This window comes from Vipera ursinii, assembly GCF_947247035.1.
Source record: "Vipera ursinii genome assembly, chromosome: 3".
NCBI lineage: Eukaryota > Metazoa > Chordata > Lepidosauria > Squamata > Viperidae > Vipera > Vipera ursinii.
Window position 1 is genome coordinate 212625984 of NC_139516.1, and position 16877 is coordinate 212642860.

The window sequence follows — 16877 nt, forward strand, 5'->3', positions numbered from 1 at the left end:
CTCCGAGAGCGGGTGGGCGGGGCGAGCGGGAAAGGCTCTGGCCGGAGCTCCGCCGCGTCCCGAGGACGCCCCCTAGAGGCTCAGCGGGGCGGCTGGCGGCAATCGACACCTTCGCGCAGGCGCCCTGGCCGCCCTCCGCTCCGGAGCCGCCTCGCGTTTGCCCGGCCTCCCGCCGCCTGGTTCTCGCGAGACTCCGGAGCGCGGGGCGCGAGGCGGCGGCGGCGGCGAAGATGGCGGCGGTTGCGGCGACCACCACCACCACCACCGCCGCGGCGGCGCTCTCTCTGGTAAGCGGCCGCCCGGGGCCGGTCGGAGAGCCGCGCCACGGAGATGCGGGGCGTCTCCGGCGGAGCCCCTGACGGGGCGGGAGGCGGGACCGCATCCTCCCCCTTCCCGCCCTCACCCGTTGCAGGAGGCGCGCCCGGACGGGCCCCGTCCCAGCCAGCCGTCTCCGGAGCCAGGCCGCGCCCTCTGGGAGCCCCTCCCGGAGCTTGGCGGGCCCCGAGGCGCCTCCGGCAATTCGAGGGGGCCAGGCCCGCTGCACGCGGGGGCCGCGTGGGCAGCGGGGTGGGGTGAAGGATGGGGCTGCCCCCGAGGCCTTGGCCTCAGCCCGAAGAAAGAGGCGCCTCCCCCTCCGCCCCCCCAGGCGGGCCCCCGCGCATGAGCTTTGAACGATGGAGGGGGGCTCCGGCCTGGGCTCCCCCGGCTTTTCCAGGGCTGCGTTTCGTCTGCGCTTCCGCGCCCCCCCCCCCGCGCCTTCCCACCAAAGGTCAAGTCAGAGGCCGATGACCTAATGCCCCCCCCCCCAGTCGCGCTGCCGGCATGCCGCCTCCTGCCATGGGGCTATTCAGAAGCCTTTGGGTCCCCCCCCTCGTCCTTTTCACAGCAGCTCTCCGAAAGCCCGTGTGTCAAGAAACCCCCCCCCCGCCTTCTCTCCCCCCCCCGACTCCACTGGGGGGGTGTCGTCCTCCGAATCCACAGACTGAAACCTTTGCTCAGATAAAACTGTTGGACAACGCCATTTCGGACTTTTTCTAGCTGATTTCTAAGTCAACAAAGATGAAAGATTCCCCTCTGCAATATTCTGTACTAAGAACTCACAGTGGTTCTCCGTGGATATTCTGACCATTTTTCCCTAGATGCTCTGGATCATAAAAAGTGAATCTTGAGGACTTGGAAAAAAAATTATTTGTTTATTTTATTTATTTTAATCCCATTTATATCCCGCCCTTCTCCGAAGACTCAGGGCGGCTTACAATTTAAAGCACAAATCAATGTGCTTAGCAGTAGCCTTCATTCTATGTATATGCCTGCTTATTAGGGCTTTCGCCCCCCCCCAAGCGGCATTATTACAAAGTCATCTTATTGCCCCCAACAATCTGGGTCCTCATTTTACCTACCTGGGAAGGATGGAAGGCTGAGTCAACCTTGAGCCTGGTGGGATGCGAACCTGCACTAATTGCAGGCAGCTGCACAACCTGGCTGGTGGAAATGACCAGGCAGGGAACTGGGAGCTTGATTCAAGCTGTGGGAATGTGAGGCCCCAGAAGTCCTGAAAGAGATGTAGGTCCATCCACTCCTCAAGAAGCTAAATCTGAATCCAGCAGTTATAAATAACTTCCATTATATCCCAAATCTCCCCTTTTGGGGGAAGGTTATTAAAGAGGTGGGACTGTAGTTCTAAAAGGCTCAGAGAAAATGGATGACAGTCCGGTTTCATACCTGACCATGGGATAGAAACGGCATTGGTCTTGCTGATGGTTGACCTGTGGAAGGACTCGCATGAAGGGGGTGCAAGCATCCTTCTCTTCGTAGACTGTCCAATGGATTGCGATGCTGCCAGGCACAGCATCTTCTTGAACCACATCTGAGGACTGAGAGTTGCTCTGGTAGGTCCACTCCTACCTGATGGTTTTCGTTGGGCGCAGCAGACAAAAGAGTCTAGTTGCCAGATTCTGTTACGGAGTGCCCCAAAGCTTCATACTTAACTCTGTTGTGTTTGATGGTTAACTTTAAACTCTCAGGAGAGGTTATAGTTTGGGGTGAGTTATTATCTGATACATTGTAAAAACGTCCAGCACTATAGTACAGCACCACCCTGGGCCCAATCACTCCTATAATCCTCCCCCCATCTTTTTACCTCTCCCTCCCTTGGGGGGTAACAGACACCCTTGCAATTTCTGAAAGCAGAAATCGAATTTTCACTGCTAGAACCTGGTAAATGCATCCTTGGAATCTTGAACTGTAAAACATTCAGCCATATTAATGGGCAGTAGGATTCATGTCAGTAGAAAATTAATGGGAAAAGGAACTCGGAGCTCAAAAAGCAGGTAACAAATGCCCAGCTACAGTCAAGTCCAATGGGGACAAAATGTCAGATACTGCAGAAGTAAAGTGGTTACTCGCTTAAAAAAGGTCCCGGTTACCTTGCAGGAGTCTGTATTGTCTGATAGGAGGTCAAGAAGGTAGAAGTACAGAATGAATGGTGGGTGCAAAGGTTTGTAAGAGTCACCAAAAGGGCTTTAGGTTAAGGATGTGCAACAGAAAAGGTGATTCAAAGGGAAACGTGGCATGTGGGTCTCTTCGGATCCACATCAGTGGCTAAAAGGCATTGGAAATAATGGAGGAGGAATCCGTGTTTGAGCTGCTCAAACAAGAGGAGAGATGACTTCCCTTTGGACTTTCCAATTAAAGAGGATGTATTTCCCCTGAAAATTGCAAAGGGCAGAATGAAGGATGGGACTAAAACCTGAGACTGATAATTGCATGATTAGGAATATAGGTTGTGCTGTTGGGCTGATCTCCGAGCTCGGCAATTCGGCTGCCAAATGGAGACAAAACGTTTGCAGCCAAACTGCCAAGCTCGGAGATCAGCCCAACCGCCAACCAGAGCTACTAATTTGCAAACAGATCTCAAGGTACTTCCCACTTACTGCCTCATCCAGCAACTCTTCGGAGTTACAGTGGCCCCGAAGAGGTAGGTTCCCAAGAGGTCCTCCAACTTGCAGCTATTGCCACATTCCCACAGTCACGTGATCACAGTTTGAGCACTTTGTAACCACTTTACAATGATAATGGCATCCCACGGTGATGTGATTGCCACAACAGGCTTCCAGCAAGCAAAATCAGTGGGGAAGCTGGCAGGAAGTTGCAGGTGGGGGGATATCATGTGAGGAGGTTGTGCTTAATGACCCCAAGTGGTTTGCTTAAAGACTACAGAGGGACTGTTGTGAGGCCAATGTGGCCATGTGAGGTTTCACTAAAAGACACTGTCGCTTGGTGATAGTATTCTAGACGCAATTCTGGTTGGTAAGTGAGGACATCCGGTGCCTTTTTTCCTCCTCTCAATGGGTTAAATCTGGGAAATAACGGAACATCTGGATGACCCCATGTAATTGCTGAGGAATTCTGCGCAGCTGCATAAAGCATCAGACGCTAAGCAGAGAATGATTGGGTGAGAGGCAGAGACTCAGAGAATGGCTTTCTCAATTTAAGTATCAAGCAAGCAGATTGTTCTGAACTTACTACAATGCTGGTCCTGTTTCCCTCCCCCTCCCATCTGAGTGAAACAGCCTCCCAACCCCCTCCGCGTGGGTCTCCTGCTCAGGTGGGCTTTCATGAGTGTCTCTCCAATTTCAGGGCACCGAAACGGTCAAGGTGGAAAATGGGCAGAGCACGTCAGCCAAGCTGGGGCTCCCTCCTCTCACCCCGGAGCAGCAGGAGGCTCTTCAGAAGGTGAGCAGCTTGACCGAGGTCGTCCAGCCTAGGCATAGCTGGGGAGAGAGAGAGAGAGAGAGAGAAGCACGGGCGAGGAGCTTTTCCTTTCCTGCCAGGAATGTACAGCCGCCTTCCACACGACTGGGCTATAACCAGATTTGGGGACTTCATCCAGCTAATCAGTGAGGTGCTAAACATGCAGAACAAATGAATGGGCATTAACACGGTTTAGCCCAGAACTGTAGCTGCCTGGACGCCAAGAAAGTTGGTGCTTTGAGGGCAAGTGTGCATCGCTTTGTGCTGATGGCTGTTGAGTTACATCCTGCGTACATATATTTGTATGTAATTACCCACTCGCCCACCCCCTTTCTCTCCATAGGACTAAAATCCAAAACAGAACTCAGAATGGACACTCCAGGTCCCCCAAGTAGCTGTGGCCAAGCCTTTCCTGGACTAAAGCAGCTTTAATTAATACTTAGGAAATTGACTGGGCGGAGGGCTGTCTGGAATGAGGACCGCCATAGGAAAACCTGTCCCGGGTTCTTTGGCCTCGCTCGTTAAATGGGGCTGAGCAGGCAGAGGAGACTGGACTCCCAGCAGAGAACTGGTGAAAGTGTTCCACAGAGGGGAAGGTTGAAGTGGCAGGAAGAGTATTGAGAATGAAACAGACCCCATAGGAAGGACCAGCTGATCAGATCGTGTTCAGATTTCTTCCTATTAGTCAGATCAGTCTTGCTCGAGAAGAGCAGTGACACAGCTGGGGAAGGTGCATGAAGAATCACCAACCTTATCGGGGATTGGGGCCAATTTCCTCTAGGAAAAGTGAGGGAGGGTCCTTTTTAAGCTCAGAGGAGAGGCAGCCAAAGGTTTATGAAGTCACGTGTGCCATTGGTGAAGTGTGTGTGTTTGGGGGGGGGGGGCGTTCTCCCTCTCCCAATGGCAGAACTCGGGTTGGTGCATGGCAGTCCAAGGCGAGGAGAGTGCCGCTGCTTTACCAGCTGGTGGGCACTGGTAGGAGAGGAGAACAATGCCCATCCCCCCCCCCCCCGTTGGTGCTGCTGGGCTTCCTTGGGGCATTGAGTCAGTCCCGGGGGACCCTACAGGCTGGGCCAGAGCTCCAGCTTCGTGGCTCCCCAGTGGCCTGGCAAGTGTTCTGGGCTGGCTGGATGGCTTTTGGAGCAGCTGAGGGGAAGGCCAGCGCCATCCCAGAGTCTTGTTCCCAGGTTTGTTGCAGAGGTTCCATCAAGCTCCTGCTGGGTGCGAGTGTCCTTCCTGAGATGGTCTCCCGTGGAGAAAGTGATACCTGGGCAGGGATTGTTCCTTCAGGAAGGCCCATCCCACGTTACTGTGGAAGTAAATTAGGGAGCTAGTTTTATTTATTTACTTAAAACTTTTATATAGCTTCTCATCTTATATTGAACTCTGGATGGCTCCGTTGCCAACAATTGGAACAGCACCAGTGATAAAAACGACATAATACATGTCTTACACAGTTCTAAAACACTCATTCCCATAAAACCTCTTAAGTGAGAAATGGTGCCGAGTAGAGTAGAATTAGAATTAGAATTGAGCTGGAAGGGGCCTTGGAGATCTTCTAGTCCAGTGCCCCGCTTAAGCAGAAGAACCTACACCATTTCAGACAAGTGATTGTCTAGTCTTCTTAAAGACCTCCAGTGATGGAGCACCCTTCCACTGGTTAATTGTCCTCAATGTTAGGAAGTTTCTCCTTAATTCCAGGCTGCTTCTCCTCTTGATCGGTTTCCAACCATTGTTTCTTGTCCTGCCCTCTGGTGCTTTGGAAAATAGTTTGACCCCGTCTTCTTTGGGGCAGCCCCTCAGAGACTGGAACACTGCTATCCTGTCTCCCCTGTTTCTTCTTTTCCTTAGACTGGCCAAACCCAAGTCCTCTAGCTGTTCTTCCTATGTTTTAGTTTCCAGGCCTCCGATCATCTTAGTTGCTCTTCTCTGAACTGTTTCCAAAGTCCCAACATCCTTTTTGTATTATGGTGACCAAAATTGGCTGCAGTATTCTAGATGTGGCCTCACTAGGGTTTTATAAAGCGGTACTAATACTTCGCGTGACCTTGATAGGACAATCATTTTTGAACCAAGGTACCTCAAATGGCTAACTTAACAGAATGGGTCCAAAAAGTGGGACCCATAACTGCCATGGAATTGAAATTTGGCACATTTTATAAAACATTTTATGACATAAAATTATCATAAGGCGTTTTACGACATAATAGAAAACGGTCCCCCTGTCCTAACCTGGGGGGGGGCTGACGGAGGGGGGAGGGTGCTTGTGACCAGGAGGGCCACCCTCTCCCTGAGTCTCAGGGGCTCCGGGATGGAGGTTTGCCGGCTGCTGGTCTCTGTGACTTTGGTTTCTCCCCTCTCCCTCCTCCCAGGCCAAAAAATATGCGATGGAGCAGAGCATCAAAAGCGTCTTGGTGAAGCAGACGATTGCCCACCAGCAGCAGCAGCTCACCAACCTCCAGGTGAGGCCCTGCCAGGACGTCCTTGCCTTTGACGTGCCCTCCCCTCCCCCCTCCCCAGGGCAGCCCCTTATGCACTTAGAGCCACTGCCAAACCTGAGGTCTGCCTGGAGTGCTGCCTTCGGCCTGCCATGACCGTCCAGGCCTAGACACTGCCGCCTGTGGAGGGAAGCTTAGCTACCTGCAGAGAGAGAGAGAGAGAGAGAGAGAGAGAGAGAGAGAGAGAGAGAGAGAAAGGGGGGGAGGGAGGGAGGAGCTGGTGTGGGATGCGGCAGTCAGCCTCACACAGGCAGGGAGGGGCAGGGAGGGTCTGTGGTCTTGCAGGGCAGCGGGGGGGGCTGCTAGCTGCTGTCTGAGCCCCTCTTCCTGAGGAGTTGCAGGGTGGGGCAGCTCTGGCTGCTGCGGGTGTGTGTGCGTGGGCGGCTGTCCCTATAGCTAGTTGTCTGCTGAGGGCTGAAGACTGTCCTGGACCCCCCCTGCCTCGGCTGCCCAGGGTCGGCCAGGGGTGTTCAGCGAGGAGGAGGAGGCAGTAGGCAGGCAGGCGAGGCGTCTTTCTCCCACTTGAGTTTTGACAAACCCCGTGGTGTGCTCAGCTCCCACAGACTGAACTCTGTCTTTACTGTCTTTCAGATGGCAGCAGTGACAATGGGCTTTGGAGATCCTCTCTCACCTTTGCAATCGGTCAATAGACACATTCACTTCTTCTGGGCACTTGGTCTTAGTCAGGGCCTAGCCTGGGGGAGGACGTAGCGGTGGCCTCCCTCTTCCCGCCACTCCCCTGCTTTGGATATTACCCCCCCCCACCAGCCAAGGCCAAGTATAAGCTCCCCAGTGGAAGACCTTGAGCTGGGGGCAGCTGGGATCCCTGGAGGTACTGGGCAGAGAGAAAGAGAGAGAGAGAGAGTGAGAGGAAGGAAGGAAGCATTAGTCTCAAGCAGCGGGAGAACTGACTTTCTAGGGATGCTGAGGTCCTGGCCTCAAAGTAACTGCCAAGGTAACTCACCAGGGGGCCAGCGTGGAATGCTGGTGGCCGGCGGCTGGGGCTCGGCCGGCTCTCCCAGACAAGTGGAAGGGTGCTAGGAAGAGGGGATGCTGGCTGGTACTGGGGCAGAAAGATGGTGGCCGCGGGGCCTAGCTGCCAGGGCACAGGTCCCTCGCTTTTACAGCCTTGGCACGGGCCAGCATACGAAGGCAGGCCAAGCCCTCTCCGGGGGAGACAGGTGCCCTTCCCTTCCGCCTGAATGCCAGCCACGTGGCGCACCTGGGCAGGAGCCCGAGGTCCACCTTAGTGTGGTGGTGGATCTTGCGGAGGGCCCCAGCTCCTGCTGTGTATTGGGCAGACAGGCTGGCCTAGGCTGATCCTCTCGGAGCTGTTGAAGAGTCCGGCTCAACGGAGCAGCCTCTGGGGTTAGGCCACCAGGTACTCTGGAGCTCTGTGCTGGGACCAGAAGGACGGGCTTAGCGTAGTTTCTGTGGGGCAGGTGGAAGGGAAGCAGAACTGGGTGCCCACCTCAGAACAGCCACTCAGTCTGGATCTGGCCTGGGATGCTGGATGGGCAGCCAGTTTGCTGGGTCGGGGGAGGAAGCAAGTAGCCCAAATAGCCAGGCGGCCCCCATGGGCTTCATTACAGATGCCCGTTTCCCCTCTCCCTAACTCTTTGCTCTGCTGGCTCCTGAACGCTGGGAGTGCGTGCCCTTCGTTGAGTTTGTCCAGTGGCACTGGCTGTCCTGATGTGCAGCAGAGAGCCTCTGCCTGCAGAGGGCCCCTCATCTCTCTGGGGAGGAACGAGAGACACCCTCTCCCCCCAACTTGTTTGGACGGGAGGCTGAGCTTGGAGGCATGGCCTGGCATCTGCCCAACGCAGTTCTCTCCAGGGTTGGGGAGGGACTGGCAGGCGTGCCCAGAGAGGGAGCAGGGAGAACTGAGGTTTCCTAGCCTTGTAGCACCCCGCACCACCACCACCCCCCGGTCATGAGAAGTGTTGAGGGCTTGCTGCAAAGCCCCCAAGGTGCTCTTGGCTCTGACGGATGGACAGCCAGCCAGTATCCCCAGCTTCTAAGGGGGACAGGAGTAGCCTTGGTTTTCTTCCAGCTCCAGCTGCTTGTCCTGGGCCCGGCTGTGCTGCCAGGCAGGGGAGCCGCTGCCCGGCCACTGAACCACAGTGGTGAATCTGGGTTGTAGCTCGGCTAGACTTTTGGCAGAGGAAATACGTCAGTGTGGACCTTCTGCTACTGTACATCCTTGGGACAGTGTCGGACGGTTCCTTGCCCCAGCTGGCCTGGCAGTGGGAGAAGGTTGTTGGCATCGTGTCTGTTGTTTGTTCCCAGAGGCGCCTGCCCAGAGGGAGAGGCAGCGTCCTGGGGTGGGGGATGTTTCAGGGGAAGACGGAGACGAGGTGCCCGATCTGGATCTCTTGCTGTGTGGGGGCAGAATCGTGGAGAAGGGCCCTTTGGGGTGGCAGCGGGAGGGCAAGGGTGGGCTGGGGTAGTTCCCCCTCGGGGAGCCTCCTGCTGCTCCTGGGGAGGGGGGCACGGGAGAGCTGCTGGGCCCCTGAGCCTGCCTCCTGCTCTGACCAGCCAGACCTTCTCTCCAATACAGATGGCAGCGCAGCGGCAACGGGCCCTGGCCATCATGTGCCGGGTCTACGTGGGCTCCATCTACTATGAGCTGGGAGAGGACACCATTCGGCAGGCCTTTGCCCCCTTTGGGCCCATCAAGAGCATCGACATGTCCTGGGATTCCGTGACCATGAAGCATAAGGTGAGGGGGACCGGGACCGGTGGGGTGGGCTGTGGGGTGGGTGGAGTGCGTGAGCTTTAAGCCCCCTTTTCTGCTTGGCCAGGGCTTTGCTTTTGTGGAATATGAGGTGCCTGAAGCCGCTCAGCTGGCCCTGGAGCAGATGAACTCCGTGATGCTGGGAGGGCGGAACATCAAGGTACGTGAGGGGAGGCCTGGGGGCCAGCAGTGTCTCTGCGTCCGGTAAGGGGGGAAGAGCTGTGCCACCTGTCTTGCCATCTCTCCAGCAGGGCAAAGATTTCTGCAGGGGTGCATCCGGGGCTTCTTTAGAAATGGGCCAAGGGCTTTGCCCAAGGCCATCCGTGGCCCCTGAACAGCAAAGGATTCTCCACCCCATAGTTTATTTCTATTTTTTATTTTAATTCCATTTATATCCCGCCCTTCTCCGAAGACTCAGGGCGGCTTACAAGCTTAGCAGTAGCCTTCATTCTATGTATATGCCTGCTTGTTAGGGCTTTCACACACACCCCCCAAGCGGCATTATTACAAAGTCATCTTATTGCCCCCAACAATCTGGGTCCTCATTTTACCTACCTGGGAAGGATGGAAGGCTGAGCCTGGTGGGATGCGAACCTGCACTAATTGCAGGCAGCTGGTGTTACTTAAGGAGGCATCAGCCCACTGCTCCACCAAGGCTCTATAGTGGTGGACAGCTGGTCTGCCTCGCGCTTGCAACTCGCTTCGTGGCAAGGAACCTTGAGAAGGGGTTGCAAAGCCAGGTTAACAAAACATCCTTGCTGTATTCCCTTGACGCGGTGGGCACAGTGGCAAAAACAAATCGGAACTCAGTATAGCGACTGGCTTAACACAAGAGTCCAAGTAGCAGGCCAGGCTCCCCTGGTCCCTCATCTGTCATGCCAGGGTTATGCCAGGGGTAGTGAGGTGGAGGGGTTGGGCTGGGAACGAGGAGGCCCAGGTTCATCTTGCTGGCCGCTGACACGTTCTCTTCCCAACCTACCCCACAGGGTTGCCTTGGGAATAAAATTGCCAAGATAAAAAGACAGGGTGTAAGCCCAATGAGTAAGTCTGGATGTGGGAACGTTTGTTTGCTGAATCAGGGTTTATAAAATGTTAGGCTTATAGAACAGGCTAGTGTCCCCCCCCCCTTTTTGTTGGCTAGGCCAGGTGCCCCCTTGGCAGGCAGTTGAGAAGGTGGTGCGCTAGGGGCCTGGCGCTGCCCAGAGGCCCTCACGGATTGTCTTCCTGCAGGTGGGGAGGCCCAGCAACATTGGCCAAGCGCAGCCCATCATTGACCAGCTGGCAGAGGAGGCCCGAGCCTTCAACCGCATTTACGTGGCGTCGGTGCACCAGGATCTTTCTGACGATGACATCAAGAGTGTCTTCGAGGCCTTTGGGAAGATCAAGTCCTGCACGCTGGCCCGGGATCCCACCACGGGGAAGCACAAGGGCTACGGCTTCATTGGTAAGAAGCCCTGGGGCCAGCTGCCCCACTGCTGAGGGCCCAGAGCTGGTGCTCAGTTCCCCATGTTGCTCTTTCTGCTCGTTCAGAATACGAGAAGGCCCAGTCCTCGCAGGACGCCGTCTCTTCCATGAACCTCTTTGACCTGGGGGGCCAGTATCTCCGTGTGGGCAAAGCGGTCACTCCACCCATGCCTCTGCTGACCCCAGCCACCCCGGGAGGCCTGCCTCCTGCAGCAGCCGTAGCCGCGGCTGCCGCCACAGCAAAAATCACCGCTCAGGTAGGAAGCAGGATCTGGAGAGCGGAGTTGGGGGAGAGGGCTTGATCCAAGGGGAGGCGGTAGCCCTGGCAGGCGGACTGGCCTTCCTGCTGCAGCCCCAGCCCCAGGTCCGAGGGCAGAGAGCGGCCCTCCTCCCTTTCCCTCTGCGAGCTCCTCCGACAGGCCTCCTCCATCCGCATCAGGTAGCTGGAGGGGACCGGAGGCTTCTGTGCAGGGGGCCTGTCTCTCCTCCCTCTGCTGCCCCGGCTGACGTCCCTGGGGCTGGGCAACGAAACCGTCAGTCAGGCAAAGGCGAACGCTGGCCCGAGACGCCCCTCTCGCTCTACTGGGCCCAGGGAAGGCGGTGGCCGTTTACCTCCAGAGGGGCTTCTCCCTGGAGGGGCTCCTGGCTGAGGGCCTCTTGGGGTGCAGAAGAAGCCCCGTGGCTGCAGGGGCTGTAGCAGAGCTGGCTTTTCTCTTGTAGGAAGCCGTGGCAGGGGTGGCGGGTGCCGCTGTCCTTAGCACGTTAGCCACCCCCGGACTGGTGACCCCAGCCCTGACCCTAGCGCAGCCCCTGGGGGCCTTACCGCAGGCTGTGATGGCAGCTCAGGCGCCAGGAGTCATCACGGGTGAGTGAGTGGCCTGGCAGCTGGGAGGAGGGAGGGAGCTGCCCTGCGTGGGGGTCCACTGCGAAACCGCCTCTGGCCCAGCGGCCGGGTGGGGGGAGGGCAACCTTTCTTTCTGTGAGGGGGACGTTACTCCCAGCTTCTCCCTCTTTTCCACAACGTCTGTTGTGTCTGTGAAAGAAAGTGAAAGGAGAAGGCTGCTGCATCCTCTGGCCTCCTGGCGTGGAGGAGGAGGAGGAGTTTTCATAGGAGCGAAAGGGCTGCAAACCAGGTGGGAATGTGCAGATTGGGGCCACTGCGGCCGGGAGCAGCCCTGCCCTGTGGAGCATGTGCTGGATGGGCGAGGGTTCTAGTCTTGGGAGTGAGGAGAGCCTCAGGGCGTTTGTGGACAAGAAGCCTGGAGGTGGGAGTGCTGGGGAGGAGGAGGGGGGGCAAGGCTTTGGGCCAACTGGTCAGGAGCCTCCCCCTGGGCGGTAAAGGGGAGAAGGCCGAAGGGGGTGGCTCTTGGAGGAACCCCAAACCTCTCCTCCTCCTCTCTCCTGGCCTCTGATCTGATGCATCTTCTGCATCTGGTGGGCTTTGGGCTTCGAACGCTTCGGACAATTTCTCTAGCCAGAAAATGTTGCATAAGCCGCGCTATTTTCTTTAGCAATTTGAATAATTCTGACTTTACACATCTTTGTCATAGAGAAACAATTGGCCCCATTGATGTTACCTTGGAAGACATTGGTGGTCAAATGTTGGTGGCTGGAGACTGGGGGTCTTTTCCCGGGCTGCTTCTGTCACCCAACCTGGTTTCAAGCTCTTTCCTGCCTCCTCCTCCTCCCCCCCAACACCCAACACCCCCATCCCACCCCCGTGGCTGTGCTTGGGCTGACCGGATAGGCGTCCTTGTTTCGTTGCGCAATTACCTGATTGCCTTTTGGGCGCCCAGCAACAGAGCTGCATTGATGGCCATTTGCAGGGTGCTGTGGTCACATGACTGCACATTTTGAGTTTTGTCCACTTCGTTTTTCAGCAAAATCGCATCACAGTGAGCAATAGATTTGTTTCGTAACTGCTTCAAAAAGTCGTAAAATCAGGTTGATGGTGTGACTGACCCGTTCTACGACTTATGGCTGTAACAGGCAGGCTCCATTTCTTTTTTTTTTTTTTTTTTATTGAAAAGTTTTATAAAATACAATTTTCCTTTAAAAAAACCCACCTTCCCCCTCCCTCCTCCCCTCCCTACCTCCCCCCTATCTCCCCCCCTCCCCCTCCCCCTCCTCCCTCCCCTACCTCCCCCCCTCCACTTCCCCTCCTCCCCCCTCCCCCCCCCCCCCCGACTTCCCAGAGCAAAATACAAGGTATATATCTAAAAGGCAATCATAAACAATCATATACTAACAATTATAAACTCTAAAATCCATCACTCTCTAGCTTGTATATAGTAAACCAATCCTTAATAATACTAAATATATATAAAAAACTAAAATAAAAGAAAACTAGCATCATTCCCATCTATATTCTTCCACAATTCACTATTACCTTAACATATTCTCATTTGCACATTAATAAATAGTTCTTACACAAATTAACCCACATTAACCCACAAAACTTTCTTCCTCTTCCTCTGTAGTAAGTTGTCCATTAATTCCAAATTAAAAAAAAAAATCTATTACCATACATAGCATCCCAAAACTTTTTTTTTTTTAAAAAAAAAAACACAACTACCACTTAACTATAAATATTTTGTGGAAGTTCCATAGATTTCTACTGATCTTATTTTTTTCCCTTTTTTGAGCGTTTTAAGGCAGCACGCGTCACCCTCTGTTCTCTAAGATCATCCAAAAGAGTTGCAGCTTGAACTCCTCCTGTACCCTTCTCGTCTATCTGTGCATCTTCATCCTCTTGATGTTCTCCTTCTCCAGATCCCTCTGCAGCTTCCAGAAGTGTTGATGGGGTTACTTTCAAGACATTATTATAAAAATCATGCGCTTGCTTCACATTACTCAAACAGTACCTTTTGCCATCATACATGAAGCTCAACCCAGCTGGGATCTCCCATCTGAACCTTATATCTCTTTGCTTGAGCTCTTGCACAAGAAATATAAAATCCTTCCTTCTCTTTAAAATCTTTGGAGGAATTTCTTTTAGAACCAAAACTTGTTGACCAGCAATCACAACTTTGGTATCGTAGGCAGCTTGTATAACTTCATCTCTAATTTCCCTTTTTACAAAATAAACCACCACATCTCTAGGCAACTTTCTCTGTTTAGCAATCCACGAATTCACACGAAACACTTTGTCCATACCTTGTTTTAATTCAGATGCTGGATGGTTCAATACTCCCTCAAAAGCCTCAGAAACCAGCTGCTTTAAATCTTCCTTAATATTCTCTTTTAGGCCTCTAATTCTCACAGCAAACTGCATCTGGTAAAATTGAGCCAAGCTCTGTTCACTGTCGATTTTGTCTTTTAAATCTTCAATTTCCAATACTTTTGCTTCTAATAAAGCATTCTTTTGAATCAAATCTTGCACTTGATCATCCAGCACCTCCACACATTTAGCAACTTTTTGCACTGAGGACAAAATGTCTACCTTCATTTCTCTAAGTTTCTGTTCCATCCTTTCTTCCATTCTCTGCTCCAATTTCTCCAATTTCTCCTCCATCTGTAGAAATTTAACACCCATTGACTCCAAAATTAACTGGGTATGTTTTTCAAGATCCTTCGATGTCAATACATCAGGAGAATGCAACGCCTGCAGCAATGATTGTTGTTGCACCGGAGAATTTCCAGCACTCCGAAAAGTTCTAGGGGGAGGTTTAGCCGCCATCTTTTACTTACAATTGTGACGCACTTTCACTTTAAGTTTTAAGCAAAGTCCATCAAGCTTGAGAGTAAAATAAAATCTTCTTCATCTCTTCATCTTTCCCTCTTGTACTGCTCTGCCTGCTCTTTCCCTTTCATAGTCTCTCCTTCAAGCAGGGATGGTCGCAGACGCCTGGCTCTGCTCCATGAAGTCCGGAGCAGAGACGCTAGCCAGCTGGGAGCAGCCCAGGCTACGGGGGAGTTCAATCCTTCAGCCGCCCAAGCTCCAAGCTCAGGCGGCCCCGGAGAACTCAACCCCCACCTGGGGGCTCACCTCCTCCTCTTCTCCCGAGGAGGGGGCTTCAGATTCGCCCGAACAGCTGATCGGCGCTGTTTCGGGCGAAAAAACACCAGCTGAGCCGCGGGCAGCCCGGGAAGGCTCCCTCCGTCGCCGCGGAGCCACCGGAAGTCCAGGCAGGCTCCATTTCTGAGCCGTGTGTGTGTGTGTGTGTGTGTGTCTTGAGCTTCTTCCTGAGATTTTCACTCCTTGTTGATACAGCTGTCTGCCATAGATGTGGTTCTGCTGAGCAAGTTGTGAGCTGAGAGACTGCCCATTTCTCTAAATTTGGGTTGATTGTGCGTATTGACCTGGTGGGATCACCATCCTTGCTTGAGATGCCTTGGATAATTCTGTTTGGGAGCGGAGCACGAGGGCACATGGGTGACCTAGTTCTTTTCACGTATGTGTTTTTCTTCTAGGTGTCACACCAGCTCGCCCACCCATTCCTGTCACTATTCCCCAGGTGGGTGTGGTGAACCCCATCTTGGCCAGTCCCCCAACGCTAGGCCTGCTAGAAGTCAAGAAGGAGAAGGAGGAGGAGGAGGTTTTTCAAGAATCTGAAAGGCCGGAGATGCTCAGTGAACAGGAGCACATGAGCATCTCTGGCAGCAGCGCCCGCCACATGGTGATGCAGAAGCTTCTCCGGAAACAAGAGGTGAGTCCTCCAGCGGTGCCGGTGGAAGGGCTACCCGGGATTGGCCTCCAAACTGAGCCCGTCATGGAAGAGGGGTGGGCCGATTCCCATCTCGGTGATGGAGGGAACAAAACAAGGCTGGGCGGAAGGGGATTCCCTGGAACACCTCGAGTCCTGGGAGGTGACCTTTCCCTGCATTTCTCTTCACCACAGTCAACAGTGATGGTTTTGCGGAACATGGTGGACCCCAAGGACATTGATGATGACTTGGAAGGAGAAGTAACGGAGGAGTGTGGCAAATTTGGGGCTGTCAACCGAGTCATCATCTATCAAGAGAAGCAGGGCGAGGAGGAAGACGCCGAGATCATCGTCAAGATCTTTGTGGAATTCTCCATGGCCCCAGAGACTCATAAAGCCATCCAGGCACTGAATGGGCGCTGGTTTGCAGGCAGGAAGGTTGTGGCTGAAGTGTATGACCAGGAGAGATTTGATAATAGCGACCTCTCCGCATGAACTCTTTCACAAAGAGACTTCTCTTTCATTTTTCCCAGTGACTCCCTTTCCCCATGTTTTCTGGAATATTTTTGGACCAGCATTATCCTGTGTTGTACACATAGTTGTTGGTAAAGATGCCAGGAAGAAACTCCGTTGTCTGTTGTACGTGTGAGAGCATTACCTCCACAGTGGCAAAATGGGAATGCAGGTTGGGACAGGTAGCCATTCCCAGGCAATTTATTATTAGGCACCAGATCCCAAACAGTCAGTTTGGTGGTGGTGCTGCATTTTCACTTCGGACTAAAATTGGCCGCCTTGTCAATTCCAACAAATTGAAAAACACCAGTTTTTATCAAGAAAGCCAGTACATTAGTCTTTGCGTAATGTCTCTTCCACACTAAAGGTGAAGGTTTGCACTGTTCCCCCTCCACTCCTAGGGGGGCAGAGCTCCTTTTCATTTCTTAGCTGAGGGAGCCAGCCTTATCCAAAGACTTTTCCGTGGTCGTGCAGCCGGCACGACTGTAGGCCGAGACACATGGAATGCGGTTACCTTCCCACCAAAGTGGTACCTTTTTACCTACTCGCATTGCATGCATTCGAACCGCTAGGTGAGCAGGCGCTGGGGCCAGGAACCGAAGCTCACCAGTCGTGCAGCGCTTGGATCTGGAACCCAGGCTGTCCACTCTCCAGCTGACAAGCTCCAGTCTTGAAGCCCTGAGCTACCCTACCATTCTTTCCCGCTACATAAAACAACGAGCGCCTGCAGTCACGTTTGGTCCAGAATCCCGTTTCCTGCAGGGGCTGCCCTGGAAGAGGAGGCGACCCCACTGAAGTGGGAAAGCCCGGAAACAGGGCAGACGCTCTTCCTTGTGAGGGAATACGCCTGCCCTAGTAGATAATGGTCCCCCCCCCCCACTTCCCTTTTGTGGGAGCGACGTTCGGCCTGGGAAGACCTTGGGCAAGGCGGAGGGAAAGAGGGCTGCTTGCGCTGGAGGGAGGGAAGCCCCACCCAGCCCCTCGGGAGGCTCACCCAACCTGGGCCCACCAGGCTAGTCTTACGGGCTGGCTCTGGGGTGCGTGTGTGTGTGTGTGTGTGTGCCTGTTGTGTTGGGGGGGGCTAGATCAAACTACGGGCCTGCGGGGGGGGGCTCCGGTCTCTTGCCCCCACCTTCACCCGCTGCCCCGCCATTCAGGGGGGCCTGGCTGGGAGGTCCCAGGATGGGCGGAGGAAGGCGGCATCCAGCGGCAGTTTCCAGCCGCCCAGGGCTCCCCCGCTCCCGGTCTCTCCCGGAGCAGGAGCAG

General features: G+C 54.2%; 1 protein-coding gene across 1 annotated transcript; it reads left to right on the top strand.

The window, feature by feature from the left end:
• The first annotated feature begins 13 nt into the window (after positions 1-13).
• Positions 14-15723, top strand: PUF60 (poly(U) binding splicing factor 60). The gene is made up of 11 exons (XM_083357930.1): positions 14-287; positions 3640-3735; positions 6126-6215; positions 6843-6893; positions 8812-8973; positions 9056-9148; positions 10219-10432; positions 10519-10709; positions 11173-11317; positions 14866-15101; positions 15294-15723. The coding sequence occupies exons 1-11, from the start codon at positions 231-233 to the stop codon at positions 15591-15593; spliced, it is 1635 nt and encodes a 544-aa protein (XP_083214056.1). The 5' UTR covers positions 14-230; the 3' UTR covers positions 15594-15723.
• The last annotated feature ends 1154 nt before the right edge of the window (positions 15724-16877 follow it).

Excerpts from the sequence above, each read along its gene's own strand:
- PUF60 (XM_083357930.1), top strand. The coding sequence starts at position 231 with ATGGCGGCGGTTGCGGCGACCACCACCACCACCACCGCCGCGGCGGCG. Across the intron at positions 288-3,639 it reads CCGCGGCGGCGCTCTCTCTG|GGCACCGAAACGGTCAAGGT; the intron begins GTAAGCGGCCGC and ends CTCCAATTTCAG. Across the intron at positions 10,433-10,518 it reads CAAGGGCTACGGCTTCATTG|AATACGAGAAGGCCCAGTCC; the intron begins GTAAGAAGCCCT and ends CTGCTCGTTCAG.